This window comes from Colletotrichum jinshuiense, chromosome 4, assembly GCF_051148585.1.
Source record: "Colletotrichum jinshuiense chromosome 4, complete sequence".
Taxonomy (NCBI): domain Eukaryota; kingdom Fungi; phylum Ascomycota; class Sordariomycetes; order Glomerellales; family Glomerellaceae; genus Colletotrichum; species Colletotrichum jinshuiense.
In genome coordinates, this window is record NC_139311.1 from 1046184 (window position 1) to 1073662 (window position 27479).

A 27479-nucleotide genomic window follows, 5' to 3' on the forward strand; every position below is an offset into this window, starting at 1 on the left:
GCATTTATGGGGCAGGCAGCTCTCTCTGGAGAGCATTGCGTCAGTCAGGTGGGAAATCGATCCATGTTTCGGACTTCTATCCGGCTGAGATAGAAAACATCCAGTAGTGGTCAACGCTGGAATTGGGATCAAAGAGACTCTGTCAAACAAACACAACCTCCTTAGAATGGTTGGATTATCACGCAATACACATAGTACGGTGCAGAAAGATGAGTAGTGAGATTGAAGGGTACGGCTTTTGAGTCTAAAATTAGACAAATGACGATATGAGCACGTGACCGTTGCCTGTGGCTGGGATATGAGTGTGCCACAGCGTAGGGGCGGTGCGCAGCTGAATGCCTCGGGATGACCCCTTTCTCTCAGTCACCTCATAGCACATAACAGGGTTACCGTTGTATACAACGCCCGCAAAAAAAGCGCTCTTTTCCGTCGCAACTTGATGAAGAACCAAGCGTGCATTTGAAGCTTGGGGGGTAATCAAACTTTAAAATGTGATTGCTGACGCCCCTATGGAGTAAGTCTCGGCGTTATCCGGGACTAACAAATCCACACCAGCAGGAATGTTACCAACCCCAATTTGTACCCCAGCCGAGAGGAAGATACGGCCAAATTGAAGACGACAGGTTGTATCCTGATCCGATGAGTAAATGATGGTATCCACAACCCGCAAGCAAGTACCCGCCATCACGGTAGAAAGACCCCTAAGGCAATGTAAATTTAGAATATTTGTGATAACAGGAACGAGGACAACTTGCTGAACCAGGACATGTTCTTGAATCAGACTATTCAATACGATCTGGAGGAAATAGCAGAGCGTACGACTTGACTTCGCAAGAAGAGGAGACTTGGTGGATTTGCAGCAGAATCATCTGTTCCTTCAAGAAATGTGACAACCCCTGAACATCATATTGCCCCTAAAGAAAACTTCTACAACAATAACAACAACACTGGTTAAGTTTGCGATTGAAAGCCGCAACATTTCGGTTAAGGGCGATGAGCGAGTAAATATGGAAACAAATCGTACATCAGTGATATTAATGGTCTGAATACACAAGTCTTGGAGGTGTTTTTGAATAGCGCACAGGGGCAAGTGGTGTAATCCTTTTGGTCCAAAGAATAGTTCGAATACATCAGAGGATGGCACCTCCAAATATTCACGGGTAAAAGAAAAATAACGCAATATTAATTCATTAGATCATTTTCCCTTAGTCGCGTTGTATAGTGACGGTCTTGGTTTGCAATATCGCCTTGTCGCTCATATCGTCTGCACTTTCCCTGCCTCTGGTAGCGACAATAACAGACGTGAACCCTCCATCTTCATCCTTTCGTTTTCCATCTGAGTTGAATGTACGCATTTCATTTTCCTCCGTGAACTGCTCGTATTGTTTTCGTTGCCGGCTCCTCATGGCGGCCGTTCGCTGGTTCGCATACGACGACGCATGGTATTGTCCGTACGAGGAAGGAGTTGTCGAGGAACCTATTAAACGGGGGGCAAAGTGCTTGAAGAACTTTCTCAGTGTCGGCATTGAACCGCAAATAACGAACAAATTGGCTTCGACAAAGCTATTAAAGATTACGGAAATTAGACTAGACTTGTCAAAGCAGTGGAGGAATGGGGCAACTCACGTCCAGATATTCGCCGGAGCAGCATCCCACGATGGATCGACGCTCGTCAGCAATGGAGGGAGATAGGTTAGGCGAACAACTGATGTAGCGACGGTTCTGCCAGAAAGGGTTAGCTATTTGACTCGTAGCGGCCACCATACTCCAAAGACTGTTCACTAACATGGATCCGATAGCGAAGATCAGCGCGGCTCCAATCTTCTGCGCCAGCTTCATGCGAAGGTTGAAGATCATCGGCATAGGCAAGATAAACAGCATAACATCGGTTATGATATTCGACACGGCCGTTGCCATATAAAGCACACCGACGTCTAAGCATGATCCTCCGACGATGCCAAAATCAAAGGCCTTCCGGATGGGGTTGCAATGAAAGAGCATGAGGGTGGTGATGCAGCCTGTGTAGAGGGAGACAATGGCGATGCCTATCCACACCGCTACTCGGAACCATTTTTGTGGTGATAGATGAAGGTAAAATGTTAACAAAGACAGCTTCGTAAAGCCGTTACATAGCATAAAGACCGGTGCTGTGACGTAGGTGGTCTAATGTATGTCAGTGCCTGTTTCTAACATCTCTCAAGTCTGGATTCGTTGGCCTTGGTAAATACTTACGACGGAATAACGCTCAAATCTAGATAGAGGCATCTCCCAAGCATGCGCGCACATGCCGCCCTCAATTATGGACGCTTCAGTAGCGATTGGGTTAGTATCGATGACTCGCGGAGTGTAAAGTGCGTGATACATACCAACGAGCATAGCCTGTGTGACCACTGAAGCAGCCTGTGGAATTTCGGGTCAGCCAATGGTGAAATGGCCAAGTAGATGGAATCCAATACAATGGGATCTTCAAAAGTTACTTACCCATCCAAGGAACATGAATGCTTCAAAGTAAAATCAGCAAATGATCGACCAAGTGCCCTAGGCCAAAACGAGATAAACATACCATCGTCAATTTGCAAACCTTTCGAAAGGAAGATCTTGGTGTAGAACCTCTGTAATAGGGCGATTAAAGCAAGCCCACCGCCAATACCGAAAAGCAGGTAGTGCTCGAGAACCTTCTGCTGTCGAGGATGGTCGAAGTTGACCTCAACGCCGGGCGGGGGCGGGATCACAGAAACTTCCGACATACTGGCTAGCTTTGTTGAGTTGACGAACAGCCGCAACTCTGGAACTAGCGGGAGGCAGCATTCGTTTTGATGATATATCAAGACGAATCCTTCAAGATTGTTCTCACATCGCCTTGGGCAAATGAACCTCGGATCTCCCGATTTTCAGAAGACAAGGATCTAATATAAAATGCTGACAGTCCTCCTTTGCCCCGTAATTAAATACCCAGAGGATTATTCCGCCTTTTAATGGGATGAACTGTGGAATCACGCCGTTGGAAGACATGGGTCAAACCTAGACGCCTGAAGAAACCGTTGCGTGCTTTGTATCGTTGAGTACTAAAGAATCGTTCGTTTAGGGGCGAAAATCTCATCAGAATTTGTACCAATTCAATTCATATTGTGTGCTGCTATGCTTTTTTTTTCTGCCCTTGATCCCAACCAAAGCTTCTTAAAAGCGATGGACTCTTCATTCGTGGGAATCGAGCTAGCTGCATTGTACCCTGTTCCATAAATCTAGTCTGAACTCATATTAAGGTTCAACCGTCGTTGGAACTTCTCGATTTCGGCAAGGGTGATTGGCCCACACCACCCCGTAGTGCGCCCGGCACGAAATGGAGCGCCCATACAAAAGGACAAGATTGTGAGAAGCTGGGGGATGTGGGGGTCGGGTGGGGGCTAGAAAAGTCCTGACAAAAGCACCGGAGGCCCTTTTCTGCGCTGACCCCAGTTGGCCTCTTCAAGGCATACCCCTTGCAAGAAACCAGGGTTCATCCGGGTTTGACTTTTAATAGTAGGGTGTTGGAACGGACAACCCTGGCTACATTGCTCCGCCGTTGCCGAGTGATCTGGACCAAGCCTCGGGGAGAGGAGCACATCCTTGATTCCCCCGAGAAATCAAGATAATGGTATGGCACATCAATCGGTGTCCGCACGATATTCTACAATGTTCCTTACTCTCCTGATACACATGGTAGGCAGTCCATGTCCAACAGGCCCTGCCGGGAAGCATGAGTCTCCACCACAATGGCCCCTTAGTTGTGCCGAAATGGAGCAGAAGAAGGGCAGTCGTTGCGTTCCGTCACGTTGATCTTTATTAGCGGCTTCTTGTTGTGATCTTATGCTGCCTGCAGCCTATCACATCTGCCATTTTTCCATTGTAGCTTTCAGGGATAGACCTGATAGAGAGGCGCGCATAACGCGGCCTGACTCGCCACCCGGGGCGTTGGGTACACACGGCTGTTTATCAAAATGGAGGCGAGCACGTCACATCGAATAATGAGACAGAGGACGGACTACCAACAAAAATAAAATTCAAGAAGCTTGCCCTTCCGCAACGCAACCTGCGCCTAGGGAAATAACAACGGCAAATATCTGATCGGGAGAGCTGGCAAGATTGGTACGGAGGGGGGCCCTCCGACATAGTAGAAGCCAGGGAGACGGTGCTGAACATGCAGAGTTATTGATTGGCCGGTTTGGGATAAAACCCCTAGTGTGGCACGGTGTATGTTAGCAACCAAGCCACCCTGAATTGGGGAAGTGGGCACGATGCCATCTGGGTGCCAAGCTCATCTGCGCCTTTTTCCCGTCCATCCCATCCCACTGGGAGCAAGACACCCTGGAATGCCAAGTTCGATGGCCCATAACCTGTTGGTTCAAATTCCCTCTTGAATGAAGACACCAGTTAAGTTATCCCCGAGGACGCACAAATATAGTGCATTCGGTCTTAGTAGACATGAAGACGGGACGAGCAGCTTGGCTTGCAGCCGCGAGAATTTGCTTGTGATACAAAGTTGCATAAGAAGCTGGCCTCCTCACAGGAGGAGTGCGCATGTACATGGGCACCCGTTGACTATTGGAACGGGTTCCAACATATTGTCTCGGCACCTTCAGGCCGCTGCTATAAGCTCGCGGAGCAGTACAGATACGGAATAGAAAACCGAGGGAGAAACAGGCATCACCCCCCCCCCCCCCCTTCGTCTAATTGTTCATATTTGATGGGCCTATATGTCTTCATTCCCAGTTTTCTATTCACCTGCCGAATTTGTGCCCACGCGCTTCGGCACTCGGCTTGTGGGAAATGCATGGCCGCTAGTTGCATTAGGTCAAATCACCTCGACTCGTGCCGATTCTCCTCGATATCCCCTAGGATGCTGTGGAGGCCGGGACGGTGTGAACTTTAAATTGCGGACACAGCAACTTTGGAGATTTGATCACACTCTCTGATTGTAACGGCATAGATATCTGCTACATTGCCTCTGGGAGTCCTTTAGCCCCTCCGTTTCTGTTTCGCTTTGAATTCTTCCCACGCCCGACCTTTCCCTCAGACCTCCTTCGGAACTATACGGGAGCTCATGCACCTTCAGAGTGAGTTTGACTCTTGTAGTGCAACATGAAGTTCTCATCGGGTCTGTCGATCTTTACCTTGGCTCTCTCAAGTGCCACCGCCGTCTCTGCCAGTCGCAGCCCACAATGCGTTTGTGTTCGTAATCCACGCTCTCTATAACGATGATCATTGCTGAATTTTATGAAGTGTTCTGCCTTGGCCAGAGATGAAGATCTCAAGGGTAAGGTCTACTACAAAGACAACACTTTCTACAGCCAGAGATTGGAGACCTACTACTCCGCCAACGCAGCTCAGGAGCCCTGGTGCATGGTGTTGCCGGAGAGCACTGCAGATGTATCGAAGATCGCAAAGATCATCTCAAAAAAGCAATGTCCTTTCGGAATTCGCAGTGGCGCCCACTCGGCGTTCCAAGGCTCGAACGGCGTCAAAAATGGAATCACCATTGACTTCGGTAAGCATTCACCATTGCCCATCACCCTAAAACCAAAGGACAGCAGAAGCTAATTCGGAGTTTTTGTAGGCTACATGAACGCCACGACGTACGATGAGAGCAAAAAAGTCGCCTCGATTCAGCCTGGATCAAATTGGGAGATGGTGTACTCAACACTGGACCCCTACGGCGTTACTGCTGTTGGAGGCAGAGCATCTGTTGTTGGCGTCGGTGGCTTTGTTACGGGCGGTGGCGTAAGTGACCATAACTTCTTTTTTCTTCGTCCTTTTTCTTTCCCGCCACGTCTTTCTACCTCGTTGCATCTTACGTAAAAGACGTCCATCTCGGAGCAGTCTTTGGTCTTGGGAATGTCTGTAAATATTGGGCGAGGCACGCAGCTAACCATGATTGCATCAGTACTCCTTCCACACAAACTCCGAAGGGTTCTCATGCGACAAGGTAGTCAACTTTGAGATCGTCCTTGCCGACGGCTCGGTAGTAAACGCCAACGAGAACGAAAATGCCGACCTTTGGAAGGCCCAGAAGGGAGGATCTGGCAACTTCGGCTTCGTCACCAGAATTGATCAATGTTAGTTGTCATCTTAAGCACACTGGGGCTTAAGCCTTACACCTGTATGAATTATGAGACTAACATCTTCCAGACACGGTCGACTCAACCCAGATGTGGGGTGGCTTTGTAACCTATAACCTCACAGATAGAGACGCAGTTTTCAACGCCTACCTGGATTTCGCAGAGAATATGGATGAAGACCCCGCCAGTCAAAATATCATCGCTTTGTACTACGACAAGACGGGCTACACTCTCAGATCTATCTTGACCAACATCGAGGCTAAAGAAACCGCCCCTGCCTTCAATGAGTACTTCGCTATTGGCAACATCTCCAGCACCCTTCGAGTCGGCTCAGTTGCAGAGCTTGTCCCGGAGTTCACCGGACCTACACCTCTTGGTCTCTAGTAAGTTATTCCAACATAACATGCGAGTAGGTTTTGTTTGGCAAGGCTGACAACATCTTTCTTAGCGCAAACTGGTTTGTTGGTCAAACCACGAACGATTTCCGTGTCCTGGATTTCATCGACGGAAAGCTGAAGGAGTACTCCCAGAAGATGAAGGCTGCGGCTCCCGAATCAGACTTCAACGTTCTCATCCAGTTTCAACCGGTTACCCAGTCCATCGTCAACCATGGACTTAAGGCCGGCGGCAATGTTCTTGGCTTGGAAGACGTAGTCGCTGACGGCCCCACCATCATGTGGCTCATTGCATTGACGGTCGACACAGCCGAGAACCAGGAGAAGATTCTCCCCTTCGCACTGGATTTCAGAGCCGATATTGATGCTTATGCCAAGGATCTCGGTCTTTACAAGGACTGGAAGTACACCAACTACGCTTGGGCGGATCAGGACCCGCTCGCTACCCACGGCCCGGAGAACATTGAGTTCGTCCACTCTGTCGCAAAAGAGTATGATCCCGAGGGTGTCTTCCAAAAGCTTCGCAGGACTGGCTTCAAGCTTGCTTGAGTATTCGGGGGACGATTCCCATGCAACTATTTTTCGTTTGTCAGCATTGGGTTTATGAGTCCCGTGTGAAAACACCTGACTCACCACAATCCCACAACTTACAAGACTGCAACGGCAGAACTTTACTAGTTTTATTAATTCTTCTACCTTTCTTTTCTTGTATTATTAGCAAGAAAACTTAAATTCTATTCTATATGTTCTGCATTTTCTTTTTGACACGAGCACCTTCTTGAAACCAAATCTAGTGCAGCTTTGGGTTGGTTTGAATTCCGTGTTTAAGTATGTCTATTCTGATTCCTGGAACTCTTGTCACTGGGAAAAAGACATTTTCTACCTCTATGATTAGTTTGATCTGCAGGTATTAGAAATGAGACACATTTCGTACCAGGGGGGGTACAAAACGTACATTGGAAGATATATGAGGACTCCACGAGAGGGTACCCAGTTGTGGGCAGGTCATCACGTATATAATCGAGAGGAGGCAGTACATGTAGGCTTCGAGTGAGAGGAGAGATATCCGTTCAAACATTCCAGACAGTGTGGGGACTTATGAAACTTATTTGATGTAATCAAATGCAACGCATTCAGGATCAAAAGAGAGCCTGTTTTCTTTCTACACTACTTTTCCCTGGTTGACTAAGACCGATTATGTCAGCGGCAAAGAGGTCTTCTACGAGTGAGAAGACCATCCCGTCGCACCCCTTCGCAGCTAGTATATCAATCGTTACGGGCAGATGCTCAGTTTGATTGGTTATCGATGAGTAGTATTCCACCTGCCCTATAGGAACCACCATGTCAGGTGTTTCGCTCATAACTGCAATGCGGCTTGTAGAGAATGCTCTTGGTGTTTGCGGTCCAGTGATGTAAGTGTCCCGACTTGTCGCCTTTGGTGTTCTTGGAACGTAAAGAATCAGGCTATTAGAGCAAGTTCTGGGGTCACGATAGAGGATTTTATCGTTGAACCAATCCATGAATATTGTCTTGTTCCTTATACCCTCATCAATGGTTGAAGAAGAACCATCACCAAGAGCCCAGCGTTGCAATGGAGCAGGGTTGACATGGGGCAGTCTTCCTTCATTTGCTGCGGCGTAATCGGCATAGAACGAATCTCGCACAAGTCTTGCTTGTTCTTTTGCAGACAAAACCTCGTAAGTGTTATTGATGAAAGAAAGAAGGCTCGGTTGCTCGGGGTTCATCTTATCCCAGGAGTCGGTAAGGTTGAATGGCGTTACATCCGCGGAGAGAAACTCGGTAACTTTTGTCAGAAAATTGTTTGAGACAATATCGAGTTCTGAGGTTCCATTGTCCGTAAAACCAATAGTGACAATTCTGGACGGGTACGATGTTGAAGTTGTCATGTTAGGACCATATAATGCCCTTGCTGCTTTAGTCCACAGTCTAGGATCGCGAGCAAACAACCCTGCCGTATCGAATTCGGGCGCAAGTGGCATGGCGCCTTCTAAAGAGACAATGCCATGACCTATATGTATTAGCTTCTCTCCTGAGAAATAATCTGCGGTTGAATTATGCCAGGCTTACTTGGTCTGTTTCCAAATACACCTTGTACCTGAGCTGGAGATCTTATGCTACCACCCGTATCCGAGCCAAGCGCAACATCAAGCCATTCGTAACTCGCTATAGAATCAAGTGTGTTAGTAATAAGTAGAGCGAACCATTAAAAGCTTGAGTCTCGTTGCACTTACCTATGCCAGCTGCAGGCCCAGCAGATGATGAAGACGGATCCTGGTATCCGTCACCACGAGGATTGAACGGTGCGTGATAATCCACCCAGTCAGCTGTGGCGCTCTCACCGTTTGCAAACTGGCTAGTTTTCATTTTTCCGACAAGTATGGCACCCGCATCGATCAGGTTTTGGACCGCAATTGATGTTGTGTTTGCTGGCGGATATAGTTGATACCACGCACGATTCCCGTTTGATGTTTTTAGTCCTCGGATATCGAAGATGTCCTTGATCCCAACCCGCACCCCTGCCAGAGGTTTTTTGTCCGTCTGTTGGTAGTATAAACGCGAAGGAACAGCAACTGCCAACGACTGTCCTGGGACATTAGCTGGCAAGACCGTGTAAGATCCATTGTTGTCGGAGATGATTGTCTCACTGAAGGCACCCTGAACGTCAGCATACAAGCGATACGCTTGATGAAGCAAGCCGGCTTCAGAAACAAAGTATGGCCCATTCGGGACCGTGGGGCTGTTGGTGAGATTGGATTGGCCCCAATAAATTGTGAAGTCGCCTAACTGGGAAACACGAGGGTGCGCTTCACTGCTATCTGCAATCCCCGGTTGAACATACAAGACTGCATATGAGCATTAGCAATCTATTCGGAACGGCCAATACAACAAGGTGGCTTTTGCCGCCCCCATATAACTTGGCAGTCCGGAAAATAATCAGAAAACTTGACTCTTACCTTGGCGGAAGCCGTCCTGGAAAACATCATCGATGGTGGAAAAGCTGTCCAGTAATCTCTCAATACTTTGAAGATTGACAGAGCTTGTATTTGCGTTTATTACCGTGATGGGTAATACACTGAGTCCATTTGGGATGTTGAAAGCATGGCCTTGGGCCTTTCCAACAGATTCTGGAGGCACGAAGTAGGCAACGTTGTTGAGTTGGGCAGTACTGCCTGTTGCAAAGAATACGTGAGCGCAAACGTATTTGAGTTGTAGGGTCAGTACAACCGCAAAGAGAAATGACTGCATGGCCCCTGAGGAAAACAACAGCCGATAAAGATATTGTGGAATAAATTTGACACAAACGCCGAATTGAAGACGAATGTTAACTGGTATTTATTGTTAACAGAGATTGACCTCTCCTTCTGTATATTAGTGGGGAGTGTGTCACTTGTAAGCATTGACATTTAGCGGTGTGCACCTTTGTCCGCTCAGAATCTCAGCTAGCCTTTGAAAGATGTATGCATGATTCCATTTAACATCAAGTAACTGAGAACGTATTACATCCACCCCTAGTACTCAACTTCTGAAGACTTCGTCTTCGGTTTTGTCTCGTTGCCCGGTCGGAGATCTACCAAAATGGCTCATGGCATATCTGGATCGGCTTCAGGGCCTAATCCAATCCCTGCCCATGCCGAGACCTTGATGGTCCCGTAAGAAGGTCCAATAGAACCCGGATAGTCAAGATTGAAGATCATCTTTGATGAATAGCCAATACAGGATGCAGAAGCCTACAGAAGGTTGCAGTTGGAGTTTCGTCCCACTTGATTTATATATTGTGGGAATATCACGGAAAACATCACACTACTGCAACAGAGTCAGACCTGCATATTTAAGCATGCAACATTGGTCCAGGATACTACATCAATAAATATTTCCCAGTTGGGCTCTGTTTATGCATATCAAAAGTTTCATTGTCACACAATAATGGGAACATAGACCCATAGCATCACACTGCCGCTCGTCGTCTATCGCGTGTTAGCTGCATGGATGGACCCCATGTGCTCATGTGGACTATACACTAGCTAGGTTGAAAAACATGGAATTATAGAAACAGCAGCTATCAAGGTTATTGTATTTGAGTGATTTCAGGATCCGGGGGTAACCTGATCAGCGGACGAGTCGTTGACCGCAAGAAACTGTGTGCTCATACCGTCTGTTACTAAAGCTTCGAGATGCCCAACAAACGACCGATATTTTGGCCAACCAAGCTATTTTTTCTATCTTTTAAGGCCGAGAAAGCAAGTCATACTCCTCTTATCAGACGATGGTCACAACAACAAACAGTAGGAGGCGGGTTTCGGCTCTGCTGATGCTTGTTTTTAGCCCACTTGTGTTTGGGCGAACGCTGCATCAGCCTCATGATTTTCGAAGAGCTGCTGAAGACAGCCAGTCGTCATTTCAAGACTTTGATTCTAACGGTGCTTGGTTCGATCAAGTTGCATCGCTCGACGCCAGCTCTATTCTCCGCAAGGACACCAATGTCTCTATTGCCATCGTGGGGGCAGGCATCTCCGGTCTTGCCACCGGTTTGATGCTGGACAGTGTGGGAATCCATAACTGGGAAATCATTGAGGCCAGCGACCGCGTTGGTGGGAGATTCAGAACCATATACGTCGGCGGAACGGATGAATACGCAGAGATGGGACCGATGAGACTGCCTTACAAGGTCACCTACAAAAGCGACAACACTACGCATGAATACACAGACCACCGCATGACGTTTCAACTGGCCGAATACCTCAACGAAATAAATAACAACGACCCTAGTCTCAAAATCGACTTTATTCCCTGGCTTCAACATCATCCAAACGAGCTTATTGCTTTGGGGACCGGCAGACATCCAGATGGACGGGTCCCGACCCGTGCTGAGATCGCGGCAGATTCTAGTCTCGGCACACCCCCGGTCATGACCTCCGCAGAGTACAACAACACAAAAAAGGAAATGAACAGGATATTGAAGAATGAAACGCTTCTTAGAGAGATCCAGAGCGATATTTGGCGAGTGCACAAGCGGGTCATGGACGAGGGCTATGACGACTGGAGCGAGCAGTCACTCATGCGCAATCGTCTACAAGCGGATGAAAATGTCACAGACGCTATCTGGACTGCCACAGATTACGATGTTTTCTGGGATGAAATGGTGCACAACTCCAATCTTGGACTCGATGGGTCGGCTGATTCCCTTGGTGAAACAGAGTGGAAGTGTGTTGACAAGGGGTTCAACCGAATTTCTGATGCTTTCGTACCTCACGTTTCCGACAGACTTGTCCTGAACAGAAAGGTCCGCAAGCTCGAGTCAATCCAAGGACAGGATAACCGCACTCGTACCCGACTCTCATGGTATCCCAATGCGAAGAATAGGACATTCGAGTCCAAGGAGTACGACTATACCATCATGGCTGTTCCTTTCACAATGACTCGCTTTATGGACCTGCCTGAGTTCTCCTCTGTCCTTGGTCGTGCGATCAGCGAGGCTGGCCTTCGTTTTAAATCAGCCTGCAAAGTCTCCCTCTTATTCTCCGAGAGATTCTGGGAGAAAGGCGAGCGGCCAATCTTCGGTGGCTATTCAAGGCCCGATGATAAAGCCATTGGGGCCCTTTATTACCCCGTCTATGGCTTAAATGAATCCCGTCCGGGACTTATCACTCATTACCGAGGAGGAGATTGGAGCGACAGATTTGTCAGCTTTACTGAGGAAGAGCACGTGGGCTCAGTGCTAGATTCGATTGCCAACTTGCATGGCGAGGAGGTCCGCGAGCTCTATACCGGTGATTACGCACGGCTTTGCTGGCTTGAGGATGAGCATACAGCTACATCGTGGTGTCGGCCAGATGTCGCACAGCACAAGCTGTACATCCCATCTTATCACCGCACGGAGCACAATACCATCTTCATTGGGGAACACACGGCTCCGACTCATGCTTGGATTAGCTCGTCGCTTCATTCATCTGTCAGAGGCTCGGTGCAGCTGCTGCTTGAGTTGGGGTTGGTAAAAGAGGCCAAGGAGCTGAACGAAAGATGGATGGGAAGATGGATTGGTAAAAGGAATTAGGATGCTGTTTCTTGTCGGAAGATTTCTCGGTGTAACTGCACCAGCGCACGATCAAGTTGAGCCAGGCACGAATAACAAACCATGGACCTAGTAGCCTAATTGGATTTATTTCAACTTTTCAGTAGCTATCGTAAAGTTGATGAATCTCGCCCCAATCATGATTTGATATCATTCTCTGACTTAGCTGTGATATCACCCGCTCTACCCAAAAACTGTGCAATAATGATAATAGCTTGTGATCCATCGTGTTCGCCGATAAAGACTTGGTGGAGACGATCCTGCGGTTATGCAGCAAATCATCTGATGTTGAATGGCGTGCCCACCCCCAACCGGCTATCCATGTACCTTGATAGGCATGGATCAGCGATTTCGGAAGCATTAAAGTGTGTCTCTCCCCGCCTCTGCACAATTGCATGTCACCATCTTCTAGTCGAATTCAGTCAGAGACAGGCATAGTGCCAACAGTGAAAATAATGTCAGAACAGAAGTCGGCTGTCATCGTGGGTGGTGCGCAGAAGGTCTTGGCTATAATTCTTGTTAGATGGCTAACCATTATCAGCGGGTATCTTCGGCCTTTCCCTGGCCGTTGCTCTCAGCAAACGCGGTGAGTCTTTTCAGTCAAGAACGACATCTATAATTGATTAACTTTTGAAGAATACCGGGTTACCGTATTGGATAGGTACCGGTATGACCAAACGAGATACGAACCAGATTTAGATGGTAATACCCAAGCTGCTTCCGTCGATCATAACAAAATTGTGAGCCTATTTCGTAGGAGAATGAACCTAGAACCCGATTAACATCATCCAAATAGTTTCGAGCTTCGTACGGAACAAAGCTTCACTACCAGCGACTTGCTTTCGAAAGTCGAGATGCTTGGAAAAAGATCAACGAAAAGCGTCACCAGGAAGAGGATGAAGGTGACCAGTCAGACCTCTTCAGTGAATGTGGTATGCTCCGCGTCCAGCCGACCGCTGATCTTGATGTCCTTGAGCACGAGACCCTGAAGAACTTCGAGCGCGATGGCCTGAGAGACACCCAGTTCGTCAAAAGCGACGCCACTGATCGCCAACGTGCTGGCGAACGTGGGTGGGATGCTAAGCTTCTAAAATTCGAAATTCCACACACTTCGCCTACGCAAACTTATGAAGCTGTTCTCGATTCACTTGCCGGGTTCACCAAATGCAGCGAATCGTGTGCCTACTTTTACAAGTTGGCCCTCCGTCAAGGTGTTACCTTCCATTTCGGTCCTGAAAAGGGCGCTTTTGGGAGCATTATCGAGGAGAGTCCGTCAACATCGAATCAGAAGAAGGCGATTGGCGTGAAAACGAAGGACGGTGTTTCTCACGAAGCTAATGTCGTCGTCATCGCTGGTAGGCATACCCAAAGCTGCAATTCCTCCGAAAATTATGTAACTGATCGCTTGTATAGCTGGCTCCTTCTCGACGCAGTTGCTGCCTGATTTGTCTTATCACTTGGAGTCTTCTGCAGGTAGTGTGGTCACTTTCAAAATTGACAAGACAGATTCAGTCCTGTGGGACAAATACTCACCTGAGCGCTTCCCTGTTATTACATGGAGAAGCGCCCCACGCAATCCTAGCGGCAAGGACACGGGCAGCGTCTACGTACTCCCCAGGACTTCTGATGGGCTAGTCAAGATTGGATTTCGCGGTATCAAGGTACTTGCGCGTCTTGGTTTCGAAAGAAGTCAAGCTGACCCGATGCCCCAGTTCACTAATTTCCGATCTGCTCCTCCTGAGGCGAACTTCACGCAAGATGGCCAATGGTCTGTGCCTCTTCCACCAGCGGAGTGTCGCATAGTCCCCGAGCCAGCCAAGGAGGCAATCAGGAAGTTCGTATCTATCTTCCTTCCGGAGTTTGCCGATACAGATTTCAACTCGACTAAGCTTTGTTGGTACACCGACTCATTGGATAACTCATTCGTTGTAAGTGCCCCAAGATGGAGTCTGTTCTATTTCTCTGACGTTATTCCATTGCAGATTGATTACGTACCTACATACGCCGATAGTTCTGTCTTTGTTGCAACTGGAGGTAGCGGGCACGGTGCCAAGTTTCTTCCTGTGCTTGGCGAGGTGGGTTGAAAAGCTTCGATTAAGCTTGGCACACTGACTAACATTTATACAGCATGCGGCCGACATCCTGCAGCAAGGGAATCAAAGCACATCCTTCATGCGCCCGTATTGGCGCTGGCGTGATAATGCTCATAGAGGAAACGGTCTGGAGGAAGGTCCCAACGGGCCGAGAAATGTTGGAGGAACAGGGAGGTTTGCCTGAACAGAACTACCAGTGTGTCGCTCACTCGACTCATGCAAGAACAGCATAACTTTGGAGTCCATGTATGCCATTGAATCATTTATCGTTGACGACCACAAATTCTGTGCCATTTTCGGGCGTATCCCTGCGTTTGACACGACTCAGCAAGCCATTGGTTAAAGACCGCACTCTAAGTTTTGTTTGTCAATGTTCCTTCGTGATGTTAGCTCAAGGGTGGCTTAGGGGTCTCCATATTGCCGCCATGTATCTTTGCATCGGGCCGTTCGCCAAGAAAGTCTTGTCCTCCGACATTGCTTGGCTGCAAGGCGTAATAATGCCTACCAGAATCATGAAGGTTACATCCTGTCAGGGGTGTTCATGTGGGTTACATGGGAGATCTGCGCGAACCACAGGGAGAGTAAACAACCTTGATGTCCAAGTTTCGTCGCATTAGGGCTAGAGATGCAGCAATACTTGCTCTCGAAGCAGGATCTGCTAAATCGGTCGAGATCTCATTCCTGGACCGAGGCAAGACACGTCATCTGATCCAATCAGCGGCTGTCGTATTTCGGAAACGATGCCTGTTTTTGTGTCTGATGTTTGTATCAAAGCACCTCTATGAACTTTGCCCTTGTCGGGAAGATTGACAGAACAGTTGAAGTTGTGGAAGAGATTGAAGGAGCTGAACTGCAAATTGATCTGGCCAAAAAAGCACAAGCTACCAAGGTGCGAATTATAAATTTTGATATAAGTCGTGAAGCCGACACAGCAAGACATTGCACTCAGAAAATCAAGCCTCGGTGGTCAAATATCACTAGTATTCTCTACCCTCCACACAATACTCGTAAGATCGAACCTATTCCTTTCAACACCATGGGAAACGACATCGATCCCTACGCGAACAATGTGAGCGAGAAGACCGCCTCTCATGCAAAAGATGGTGTTTCCTCCAACGTTGCTCCGGCACCAACTCAGGAAAGTCCCAAAAGGCGTGAAAATGTTGTCAACAAAGGCGAAGTAGACGATACGACTGTGTTTTACAACATCAACAAGGACAAGGTTGGACCACTGACACCGGATGTTGAGAAGAAGCTTGTCCGCAAGAACTTCTGGTTTCTCCTTGGCCAGACATGGTGGATCGCCTTTCTCATCCACTTGGACAAGTCAACTCTTTCCCAAGCTAGCACAATGGGCATATTTGAGGACGTTGACATGACCAAGAAACAGTACAATGACCTCTTTGTTGTTTTTTACACGGGCTATCTCATCGCTCTCTGGCCGGGTGCCTGGATTTCGCAACGAGTTGGTCAGAAACAGTTCATTGTTGGATCTTTGTTACTCTGGGCTATCTTGCTCGGTATGCATCCATTGGTCAAAACTGGAAGCCAGATGATTGCCTTGAGATTCATTCTTGGAATGGTACGTTGCGTCTACACCCACTAGGCCACTTGAACTTACTGACATACCCGAACAGACAGAATCTCAGATCGTCCCAAGTACAACGTTGCTTCATCAGGCTTTCTTCCCTCCTAATAAAAGCCCCTGGGTTCAGCTTCTATGGTGGGCCTCCGGAAGCTTCGCAAACGTCCTTCTCACCATGGTCGCCTACAAACTCATTCTCCTCGACACTGATAACGCTCTCATCGGCGGCTTGTCATCTTGGAAATGGCTGCACATCATCTGCGTCATATTAACATTCATCATGTGTGTGCCGCTGATTTTCTTCCTGCCGAACTCGCCAGTAGAGGCAAAGTGGCTGTCGACAGAAGAGAAAATCCATACCATCTCGGCTATCCGTGAATCTCAGGCTGGCGTCAAGAATTCTTCATGGAAATGGTCGCAAGTTCGTGAAGCATTTACGGATTTCAAAAGTTGGCTTTTCATGTATGTTTCATTCGCCCTGCCTGACTCTTCCCTTTGCCTTTCCTTGAAGCGAGAGTTTTGACAATTTACTAGTCTTCACATGTTCTTTAACGAGCTTCCGAACAATACTTCGCAACAGCTACCGCTCATTATTGTCGGTTTTGGCTTCACTGCCGCGGAAAGCGCTCTGTTCAACATCGCCAAACCACTCATCGGCTCATTCTTGGTTCTCGTGTCGGCTGCAATGCTATATTCTACCCGCCTCGGTACAGGCTATACATGTGCAATCTCGTACATTCCTTGCTTTGTTGGCGGTATTATCGAAGTGAGTCCTTCGTATCACAACCATCAATCCCTCGTCCGAAACTGATCCTTTGAAGCTTGCTTCTCCTTGGTCCAATAAGGTAGCACTGGTAGTTGGCACGCAAATCTCTACGTTCAAGCCGTCTTATCTTCTTGGACTTTCTTGGGCCGGAACTGCGACGACAGGATACACCAAGAAGCTCACAGTCATGTCCACTTGCGTCGTTGCCGCATCTGTTGCAAACATGATTTCACCCGAGTAAGCTTGCCATTTTAATTCAAGTTGAGCGGCCTTGCTAACTCAGTGTAAAAGATTCTGGCAACCCCAGTATAAGCCGCGGTACACACTCCCTTGGGCTTTCATGACAACATTCTGGTTCATCTCTCCGGCAATGTGCCTCATCATCCGCTTCTACCTTGTTCGGGAGAACAATCGCCGCCAGGTTACCATGGAAAACAACGGAAGCCAAGAAGGACATGATATGCTGGACATGGGCGATGAAGTCATTCAAGTTCACAATGAGGACCTTGACCTGACTGATCGTCAGAACCTTAAGTTCATCTACCCGCTGTGAACTGTTAAATCAGAGTCTTTGGAGGTCTTGTTGCTTGCAAGAATGCCGGGAAGGATGGGTTGGGAATCGAGTAATCTGTAGGGGGTAATCGAAAGCGCTGGATAGATTGTTGTTGGATTTTCATACGGCCGATAGGGCCCCCTTTTAGCCGTCTTTTATTTTCAAAAGTCCGATTTCGATCAAATCCCAAAGTTCTCGTTCATTCCAAAGTCACCACAAAACACTCTTGCTTACGTACAAGGGTCTACTTACTTGATACGTGTCCTAGAACCTCAAATATCCAATCCGTGAAGTTCTTTTATGTATTAATAATGGCCTTTGTAGGCGTAATCTCTCTGTTCCCAAGTATATATACATGTAACCATGTCTACACTGGGAATCACCTGCTCTCTTGATGGGTTACTCAACTGATCCCAAGTGCCTGAGCTCTAGGAAAGAAAATGTCACTTGGATATCTCTTAAAAAGCCTGGACGGAAATGTTGTGTTGTTGGCAAAGGCCTTCAGGAAACACTTCCACACTAATAGCGCATCGTCCACTTCCTTGTTTGTTCATAAATGCATCTCCTGACATGACCGACCCAATTTTAAAGGCTTTCCACAAGCCGAAAGCAAGTATAAAATTATAGAGCCATTGGTAGTGTTTCTTCAAGACCTGCACCCCTTTTTTTTCGTCGACGTTGATGGGTCTGTCGCTTTCGACTGCTTATTTAACCACGTTCTCGTTATGCATACGTATATAGCGGGATAATCACTACAATAAAATCCGTCGAATTGAGGTGGGGTTGAGTTCTGAAAATAGAAAAGTCTCTTGATTAGTCTGTATTTACAACCAGTCATATTCACAGCTTCCCCAGATTTCATCTGTATATGGCTCAACTATCCAGTAGCCTGATGGTTGTTTCTGCGCTTCTGCCAAGGGTTTTTTCGGCAAATCCTTCCAGAATCTGGCACCTGGATAACCAGTGTATACTTCTTGTTTCCCAACGGCCCATTTTCTGTAGATGAACATAGGAACTGTAATGTAGAACTCCTTGAGCGAAGAACCTGCCGCCTCTGCAAATCTATCCGCTGCGTCGTAGATGATGCGTTTTGAGGTGGCCTGATCATAGTCCATGGGCCTTGTTAAAATCAAGCGCTTGTTTAGCGCGCCTCCATACAAGTAAACATGCAACATCTCGATGTTTGGGAAGGTAGAGATGATCTTTGCAAAGGGAGAGGATGCACCCGACGACGGATTGCTCCACTCGGAAAGCTGTTCTGAACGCAAAGACCACTCAATTTTGACAAACCTCACAGCTGCCAGTCGTTGCGGAAGGAGCATCCGAGGGATATCATGCATGAAAGAGTCGTCATTTTTCATCCTGAACGTGGTTGTGCTGTAGAGAATGCCAATGGTTTCCGCATACCTATGATATGTTAGCTCCGTAACGTCAGTCGATGGAAGAGGTAGTAAGCATTTGAATACCAGGACCCTGAGAACGAAACTTGGGAGATAATTGGAAATCTTACGCTTGTCGACACGACAGGATCCACCCCAGGGCATCAACAAAGCATATTTCGGGTATGGACCACCGGTCGCAGCAGGGCTTCATGTCTGAAAGACAGTAATCTTTATATGTTTGCCAGCCCTGCCACTCCTCGTACGGTACAGTATAATCGCAGACCCGGCTCTTCCATCGCCACGCTTTTGGGATTGAAGTATCGCGCGCAACAACACGTGTTGGTTTTGAAGAACCTGGGATTTTGCAATGGCAGGAGGGGCTTCTAGTCAGGGCATGGTCGAATTCAATGCCCATATGTACCCCCCTGTATCCAAAAGCTTCCGTAATTATTTCCGTGCGTAGCTCTGGTGGGAGTTCAAAAAAGATGCCATTCGGTCGAATGAATTTCAGGTTGCTGGATGATGCATTATTTGGTGTGATAGGACGAGGTCGAGTCGCCGGGAGGAACAAAGTCTCCGGGCCGTTATCTGGGTCTTTCTTGCTGCGATTGCGTCTACCGAATGATCTGTTACGGATCCAGTTTGAAATTCTGTTGGTCATTTTGTTTGTCGCGCAAATTGGTGGAAGCAGGTGGAGGTTGGGGGAGTTGGGAGGGAATTGCCTGTGCAAACTCTGGGAGAACCAACCCTTTAAGTATCCCAGCGGCGTAGCCATCCTAACACCACCTACCAATCAGAGCAGGAGTGACCTCCTGGGTTATTGTTGGATCGGTGAGAAGAGAGTGCCAAGGAGTGATTTTGGTGATAATCGCTACTATGGGCAGATAATGATGCAATGCCCCAAGGAGGCAGCCTAACCTATCTATAACGCGGCGAGGCATAGCTAATAATATAAGAGAAAAGATTCAGAATGGTTGGAAATTGACTACAACAGAATCGCCAAAGTGAAAAAATAAAAACCCCGTTAGTAGTGGCTATCAAGCAATGTTGTTGGAAGCTTCACTTCTAATGTGCGCCTGCGGTAATCATATTTCTACCTACGCTGCAGCCAAAGCATCATACAGATCCATTGTTTCAGAAGCCCGGCTAAAGCAACAATATACACAGGTTATTTACAAGAGTTGGAACGTCCAAAGATTGAATTCATGCATTTTAATAACTCGTTATCCAATCAGTTATGCAACTAGTAACAGATTCTGTGACAGCTTACCAAGTTTTCTTGTACCTTGCCACCTGTCTCGGTTGAAAATAGGTAACAATCTAGGATCGCCAAGGCTAGAGAATCAAGTCTTTTATGCTTCGACCATCAGATGGTTGAAAAGCAACCTATGACGCCAGCCAGCGTGCATTTGACGCTGGTGATAACGGCTTTCAGCAAGTGGGACCATCCCCCGTCAGCGATAAGAGTGTTGTGAACGATCCCCCTCCGCCTGAGCGGGGGATAGCGCAAGGGTACCGGGCCATGGATCAATGGAAGTTCACATGTGAGAATCTTTGCGTCCTTGGCATTTATGTTAAAGAAACGCTTGTTACGGTTGCACATAGATCGAGACAAAGGCAGCAGGTGGTGGAAAGACGTCCATCAGGAACCTGTTATCGGCACTGGCCCGATGCCGGCCCCGCGTCGGAGAACGTCCGATGCATCATCATCCATGACTGGTCTTATTCGTTGATTCTATGATGGTTAGCTCTGCCGCCTTAACCCACAATATCCTTGCTCCCCGATGCCGATACCCATATCTTGATACTTGCTCTAGACAATCACGGCAACACTTGGGATCAAGCGATCACAATAGCTGAGGCTCCCAGTAGAAGCAATACCAAATCGCAAAGAATATGGCGTCTCCAACCCTCAGGATAGGAGTGGACGTAGGTGGGTGAGTCTCGCCCCTCAACTCTCAACCCCCCATCACCATGTTCACCACATGCAAAAGCACAAACACAGATGGTGTAATCCTCGACCCGACGGCGTCCTCGAACCCGAACAGAGGCATACTCGCCTCCCAAAAGTCCAGCACGACGTCCAACCCAAGCGACGGCATCAACACCGTCATCGCCCAAATGTTCCAGCAATCTTCCGTCGACCCGGCGACCATCGCAAGCGTCACCATCGGGACCACGCACTTCATAAATGCCGTGGTCGAAATGGACGCCTCCCGCCTTGCGCGCGTCGCCGTCCTGCGCCTTTGCGGGCCGTTCTCGGCGAGCATCCCCATCGGCGTCGACTGGCCCCCGCGGCTGAGGGAAATCATTTGCGCCCATCGCGGCCTGGTCGACGGCGGGCTTGAGATTGACGGGGGCCTCATTGCCGACCTGGACGAAGATGGCGTCCGACGTGAGGTTGAAACGATCAAGGCCAAGGGGATCCGGAGCATCGTGGTTGTGGGCATCTTCAGCCCCATTGATGTTCTGCACAGGCAAGAGGAGAGGGCCGCAGAGATCATCCGGAAAGCATACCCCGAAGCGGACGTCGTGATTTCCAAGGACGTGGCCAACATCGGGTTCCTCGAGAGGGAAAACGCCGCGGTCCTCAACGCCTCCATCCTGCCCTTCGCCCGGCGGACAATCCACTCCTTCCAGGACGCCATCTCCCGCCTGGGCCTCAAGTGCCCCGTCTTCGTCACCCAGAACGACGGCACGATACTGCCCGCCGGCGCGGCGGCGCGGCTGCCCATCAGGACCTTCTCCAGCGGCCCGACGAACAGCATGCGCGGCGCGGCGTTCCTGACGCGGCACCTCGAGAAGGAGGCGATGATGGTCGTGGACATCGGCGGCACGACCACCGACGTGGGCCTGCTCCTGGAGAACGGCTTCCCGAGGCAGGCGGCGGCGTACAGCGAGATTTCCGGCGTGAGGACGAACTTTTCGTACCCTGACGTGAAGAGCATCGGTCTCGGAGGGGGCTCGGTCGTCAGGAGGGGCGGGGACGGGGATTTGACGATCGGGCCACAGAGCGTGGGATACCAGATTCAGCAGAAGGCGCTGGTGTTTGGTGGGGATGTTGCAACGACTACTGACTACACTGTTTTGGCGGATCCCGACGTAAAGATTGGTGATCGATCCCTTGTTGAGGGTTCAGACCTCCAGAACGACCTGCCAGAATTCAAGGCCCGTGTTAAGGAGATGCTGGAAAGGATCATTGACACAATGAAGACATCGCCAGAGGACATGCCCGTCGTGCTTGTTGGAGGAGGCGCAGTGATAGCTCCGGATACGTTAGTCGGAGCGAGCAGGGTCATCAAGCCGGAATGGTCCGGGGTTGCGAATGCCATCGGTGCCGCGACTGCTAGGGTAAGCGGTGTAGTTGACTCAATCGAGAGCACAGAGACAAAGAGCGTTTCGGAGGTCATTGAGGACTTGTCGCAAAGAGCTGTTGATAGGGCTGTTGACAACGGGGCTCTTAGAGAGACGGTCACCATTGCCGAGATTGAGAGCTTCCCGCTGCAGGTGATTGCCACGGTTTGAAGACTTTGAAAACGCAAGGCTGACGAGAACTCCTCAAGTACATCGCGAACAAGTCCCGCATAATCATCAAAGCCGTGGGAGACTTTGATTTCTCTAGGACTGTATTCTCCGACGCAACTCCGACCATCAATGGGGCCGACGCTTTTACTGACGAGCCCAGTGCTGCTGGCGAGCGGACGTTTGACAGCCGCAGCGAAGACGAGAAACCAGCATCGCAGTCTTTGGTTTATTCAAAGGATTATATCGACTCCTACAAGCCCAGGGTCATCGACCGACAGTGGCATCTCTCCGAAACCGATCTTGACTGGATCACGACAGGGTGCTACATCCTCGGCACGGGTGGCGGCGGGTCGCCGTACCAACACATGCTGAGACTACGTGAAATGATGCGCGCGGGGGCGACGGTGCGGATCATCTCGCCAAGGGACCTCAAAGACGACGATATCGTAGCTTGCGGCGGCGGGAAGGGATCTCCGCAGGTCTCCATCGAAAAGCCTTACGGCGATGAGTAAGTTGACAGCTCCCCCTGTACCTTGTCTCGCTCGAGATATTCGACTGACTCATCAATTTCGCAAGGATAATGGAGTCTCAAAGAGAGCTTTACGATTACTTGAAGACCGAGCCCACCGCCGTGATCTCCCTCGAGATCGGAGGCGGCAACGGCCTGCAGGGGCTCATCCTTGGCGCCAGCACGAACCTCGACGTGCCCGCCATCGACGGCGACTGGATGGGAAGGGCCTACCCCATCTCGCACCAAACGACGCCCGTAGTCTTTGAGAAGAAGGCGACCATGATCCCGTCATGCATCTCGGACGGTAACGGCAGGATAATGGTACGTCTGTCCACCACACCACGACCGCCAAGCTCCCCCCATCCCCCTAAGGTTGCCAATTTCTAATACTTGCCTGCCCAGCTCATGACAAAAGCCCGCACGGAACTCGACGCCGAACGCGCCTTCCGCGCCGCCCTCTCGCAGATGGGCTCTCACGTCGGCTGCGCAAAGGGCCCCGTCAGCGGCCGCGACACCAAGTCGTGGGTCGTCGAGAACACGGTGTCGCTGTCGTGGCGCATCGGCCGCGCCGTGGCGCTGTCGCGGTGCAGCAACACCATTCACTCCGTCGCGGAGGCCATTGTCGACGAGGTTGGCGGGGAGGAGTCGGCGAGGGTGTTGTTCAGGGGTAAGATTGTCGGGGTCGAGAGGGTCACGAGGATGGGGCACGCCTACGGCGAGGTCATCATCGAGGGCAGTGCATCGTCTCCCAGAGGTGAGAATGGTGTCAATGGCAGAAAGAGCGAGCGGATGAAGATACCGTTCAAGAATGAGAATATTCTCGCCAAGGTCGATACAGACGGCAAGGAACAGGTAAGCCCGCACGTATCCGGCTGTCTAGCCACTGCGAAAAGCACCCATTGATAACCCCCCTTGGCAGATCCTAGCCGTTGTACCGGACCTCGTCTGCGTCATCGACGCCCAGAACGGCGAGGCTCTCGGCACGCAGGAGTACCGGTACGGCCTCCTCGTCGTCGTGCTCGGCATCACGGCTTCGGAGAAGTGGACCTCGACGGCGCGGGGCATTGAGATCGGCGGGCCCAAGGGCTTCGGCATGGATGATCTGGAATATGTGCCGCTTGGCAAGTTTACGAAGCCCAGAAGCGTTATAGACGAGTTTAGCAGAGCATCGTAGACAAGGGGACTAGTACGGGCCATAGGGGTTTGCATATTTGTGTGAATGCTGCTAGGTTGGTAGCTGCCAGCTGCCAGCCAACGTTTTACTTCACTTCAAGTTCTCAATTCGCCGCGTATTCCTGTCTATTGATGCAATCACCAACCTAGCTTCACCCCACACATTCAAGGCAATTTCAAGCCATGAAACAAACCTCAAAGATCGGAAGCTTCCGGCGTGTCTCCTTGCTCTCGCCGTACTTGGCACGCATGCGCATATGCCGGCGCAAGATATAAACTATTGAGCAGCTGCAGCGCATGAAGATAGCCGAGGTTCCGCAGCATCCAGCGGCGCGTTCGCCTCCGCAAGCGATGTGAAATTATCGCAGCGATTACCAATGCCATTAATCACCGCGGAATACCCAAACCGCTTCACCCAGGCCCGCACTAAGCAAGTTGCAAATCCCTCAGCGGCTCCCTTGTGAAGCCACACGTGTTGCAATCCCGCCGGGTGGGAACGCAGCTCGTGCGACCGTTGCAGATTCGGGCAGGGGTTCAGGACGCCATGGACTCATGGTCCAGCATTTTAGCCGCCAGGGTGCGATAACGTAACCGGGGCTAGTAGCCAGGAGATGGTGTGATGGGCGCTTTTCTCCAAGCCGACGGAGCCCTTCCATGCCCCCGCGCCGTCGCAACAGTCGCGGGTGGAGGGGGCACGCCGTTGCCGGCTCCCATGGGAAGGAGACCCGACCAAGATGGGACCCTAAAGGGCAAAGGCGCAATCGCACAGTGGCACGGCCTGCGAGAGAAATTTTCCAACTGCCGGAAGGGAGAGGGAAAAAAAACAAAAGTCTAATTCGACCCCCGGCCTCGCTGCCGTGCGCCGGAGCACCACAGGAAACTGCTGGCGCCGGCGGTGCGGGGCGCCCCCGATCGGCGAACCCCACACCCATATTGTCTCGCGTCATCGGACGACATCGCGATATGGGTCCCTGAGCACGCCATCTGTTGCGTCGAGCTCGACAGTAAAGCGCCGCCCCCATCCCAATGGCATGGTCGGCCGGCGATAAAGAGCGCAGGGCCCCCCGCGGACGCCAGAGAGTTTGCGTGCCATGAGGGGTAGATCAATCTCCTTTTACCGTTGCAGTTTCCTCTTCTCCAAATTCCTTCAATTCATTTCCCGCCCGTTGTCTCGTTTCTCTCACATCCCTCTTCTCATTGTGTGATAACCACAACTTCCTCTCCCCCCTCCCCATTGATACCCCGAGATAAAAAGCAACCATGGCGCCGGGAGCCCTCATTGACGAGCCAGTCCAGCCCACCCAGGGTCCCTGGAAGGGCAAGAACGACGATGCCCCGCGGAACATCTTCCCCGATGGCATCCGGACGTCGGGACAGCACAACCCCCTCTACGAGGCCCTGCGCCCGTACGAGGAGTTCCCCAAGGAGATCACGGGGCCGACCGTCTGGCAAAAGGAGGAGTTCGAGCAGCACCCTGAGAAGTGGACGCACCGCTTCACCCCGGAGGAGGTCGAGGAGCTCGGCCGCACATCCGACGCCTTCATCGCCAGCAACACCCCGCTGACGGGCATCTCCAAGGTATGTACCACTCGCGCTCCCCCTTTCGCCTGCCGGACCCCCCGGCGGTTCTCTCCTTCCGAGACGGTGCGGGACTAACACGACCCCGCGCAGAGCAACTTCCCCCTCCCCACGTTGGGCAAGCGCCTCATCGCCCTCCGCGAGGACCTCATCAACGGCAAGGGCTTCATCCTCTTCAAGGGCTTCCCCGCGCAGGAGTGGGGCCCGCACAAGACGGCCGTCGGGTACATGGGCCTGGGCACGTACCTGGGCTACTTTGTGTCGCAGAACGGGCGCGGCCACGTGCTGGGCCACGTCAAGGACGTGGGCGACGACCCGACGCAGATCGACAAGGTGCGCATCTACCGCACGACGGCGCGGCAGTTCTTCCACGCCGACGACGGCGACCTCGTCGGCCTGCTGTGCGTGCAGCGGTCGGCCGAGGGCGGCGAGAGCGACCTCGTCAGCATCCACGCCGTGTGGAACGAGCTGCAGCGGGCGCACCCGGACGTGGCCGAGACGCTGACCAAGCCCATCTGGTACTTTGACCGCAAGGGCGAGGTGTCGGAGGGCCAGGAGGAGTGGACGCGGCAGCCCGTCTTCTACATTGAGAACGGCGGCCAGCGCCGCGTCTACTGCAAGTGGGACCCGTACTACGTGCGGTCGCTGACGCGCTTCTCGGACAAGGGCGTCATCCCGCCGCTGAGCGAGGAGCAGCTGCACGCGCTCAAGACGCTCGAGGACACTTGCCAGAAGCTGGCGCTGCACATGATCCTGGAGGTCGGCGACATCCAGTTCCTGAGCAATGCGCACTTGCTGCACGCCAGAACTGCCTACACGGGTGAGTCTCCAGATGATGATGATGAGTGCGGGATGAAACGGATCCGGGCTAACACGCGACGAACCAGACCACCCTCCCCCCGCGCCCCGCCGTCACCTCCTCCGCCTCTGGCTGTCGACGCCCGAGACCGAGGGCGGATGGGTGCTGCCGTTCCCCGACAGCAAGGAGCTGAAGCGCGGCGGCATCCAGGTCAACAACGTCCCTCCCAGGGCGCCGCTGGACGCCGAGTAAAGCGGCGCTTCTCTGGTGCGCTGCGCTGGGAGCATTGCCTGAGCGGGTTTGGTCGTTGTATTAGCTTTCCTCGTGCATGATGATATTTAAAAAGCGATGATTGAAAATGAAGGGACCGGCAAGACGCGTTCATCTCGAAAAATGAAACAGGCATATATATATAGTTAGCACATGGATGAGAGATGGACGCTGTCGAGGGCCGGATGGGTTTGGGGAGGAAAACACTAAGTGTCTTTTGGTGCGGTCTAAAGACCGTTTGTAGCAGCTGCACACACATCTCGTCCAGAGTGATTGATACCTCTGCGACGCATGAACAAATATGAAAATAAAGTAAAATTTGAACATCTACTGATCCTCTTTTTTTTTATTTTTGCGGGGTGTTGTTCGTACCATGTAATTGTCTCGTGATGTCTTTGGGCGGTTTTGCTGAGACGGTTGAGGGGCTACTGTGTTCGCCCGTGTGAGAGAGAAAGTAGGGAGCATTGCGGAAAACCGCGCAGTCAAGAGTTGCCCGTCGGGAAAGTGGTGCGATTGTGGTGTGTCTCGGTCCCTTACTATGGGAGATTGCGCAAGACGTGCGAGTGCGGTGGCTTCGGCGAAGTTTCCCGCGGCGAACGGCAGTTTTCCGAGTTTCCCGGAATCCCGCAGTTTCCCGGTCGCATCATCGCGGGGTCGTTGCTG

General features: G+C 50.6%; 7 protein-coding genes across 7 annotated transcripts; 5 read left to right on the top strand and 2 right to left on the bottom strand.

The window, feature by feature from the left end:
• Positions 1 to 1205: 1205 nt before the first annotated feature.
• Positions 1206 to 2747, bottom strand: EsH8_IV_000273 (uncharacterized protein; the record flags this gene model as incomplete). Its single annotated transcript, XM_083265163.1, has 7 exons — positions 1206 to 1563; positions 1627 to 1722; positions 1787 to 2163; positions 2233 to 2306; positions 2367 to 2400; positions 2482 to 2501; positions 2564 to 2747. The coding sequence occupies 7 exons, from the start codon at positions 2745 to 2747 to the stop codon at positions 1206 to 1208; spliced, it is 1143 nt and encodes a 380-aa protein (XP_083124058.1).
• A 2506-nt stretch (positions 2748 to 5253) lies between these two features.
• Positions 5254 to 7039, top strand: EsH8_IV_000274 (FAD-binding oxidoreductase; the record flags this gene model as incomplete). The annotated part of the gene is made up of 5 exons (XM_083265164.1): positions 5254 to 5524; positions 5594 to 5757; positions 5921 to 6092; positions 6166 to 6478; positions 6544 to 7039. 5 exons carry the CDS (start codon positions 5254 to 5256, stop codon positions 7037 to 7039), a joined length of 1416 nt encoding a protein of 471 aa, XP_083124059.1.
• A 590-nt stretch (positions 7040 to 7629) lies between these two features.
• Positions 7630 to 9757, bottom strand: EsH8_IV_000275 (uncharacterized protein; the record flags this gene model as incomplete). Its single annotated transcript, XM_083265165.1, has 4 exons — positions 7630 to 8519; positions 8579 to 8674; positions 8743 to 9354; positions 9466 to 9757. 4 exons carry the CDS (start codon positions 9755 to 9757, stop codon positions 7630 to 7632), a joined length of 1890 nt encoding a protein of 629 aa, XP_083124060.1.
• A 1018-nt stretch (positions 9758 to 10775) lies between these two features.
• Positions 10776 to 14858, top strand: EsH8_IV_000276 (uncharacterized protein; the record flags this gene model as incomplete). The annotated part of the gene is made up of 8 exons (XM_083265166.1): positions 10776 to 12279; positions 13123 to 13167; positions 13218 to 13321; positions 13378 to 13936; positions 13995 to 14242; positions 14294 to 14509; positions 14564 to 14656; positions 14709 to 14858. The coding sequence occupies 8 exons, from the start codon at positions 10776 to 10778 to the stop codon at positions 14856 to 14858; spliced, it is 2919 nt and encodes a 972-aa protein (XP_083124061.1).
• Positions 14859 to 15710: 852 nt separating this feature from the next.
• EsH8_IV_000277 (uncharacterized protein) lies at positions 15711 to 17578 on the top strand (the record flags this gene model as incomplete). Its single annotated transcript, XM_083265167.1, has 5 exons — positions 15711 to 16256; positions 16312 to 16721; positions 16794 to 17025; positions 17105 to 17262; positions 17317 to 17578. The coding sequence occupies 5 exons, from the start codon at positions 15711 to 15713 to the stop codon at positions 17576 to 17578; spliced, it is 1608 nt and encodes a 535-aa protein (XP_083124062.1).
• A 3278-nt stretch (positions 17579 to 20856) lies between these two features.
• On the top strand, positions 20857 to 24170 carry EsH8_IV_000278 (hydantoinase/oxoprolinase family protein; the record flags this gene model as incomplete). The annotated part of the gene is made up of 6 exons (XM_083265168.1): positions 20857 to 20897; positions 20955 to 22467; positions 22524 to 22993; positions 23062 to 23317; positions 23399 to 23848; positions 23916 to 24170. 6 exons carry the CDS (start codon positions 20857 to 20859, stop codon positions 24168 to 24170), a joined length of 2985 nt encoding a protein of 994 aa, XP_083124063.1.
• A 1259-nt stretch (positions 24171 to 25429) lies between these two features.
• EsH8_IV_000279 (TauD/TfdA family dioxygenase) lies at positions 25430 to 26798 on the top strand (the record flags this gene model as incomplete). Its single annotated transcript, XM_083265169.1, has 3 exons — positions 25430 to 25747; positions 25841 to 26567; positions 26635 to 26798. 3 exons carry the CDS (start codon positions 25430 to 25432, stop codon positions 26796 to 26798), a joined length of 1209 nt encoding a protein of 402 aa, XP_083124064.1.
• Between the last annotated feature and the right edge of the window lie 681 nt (positions 26799 to 27479).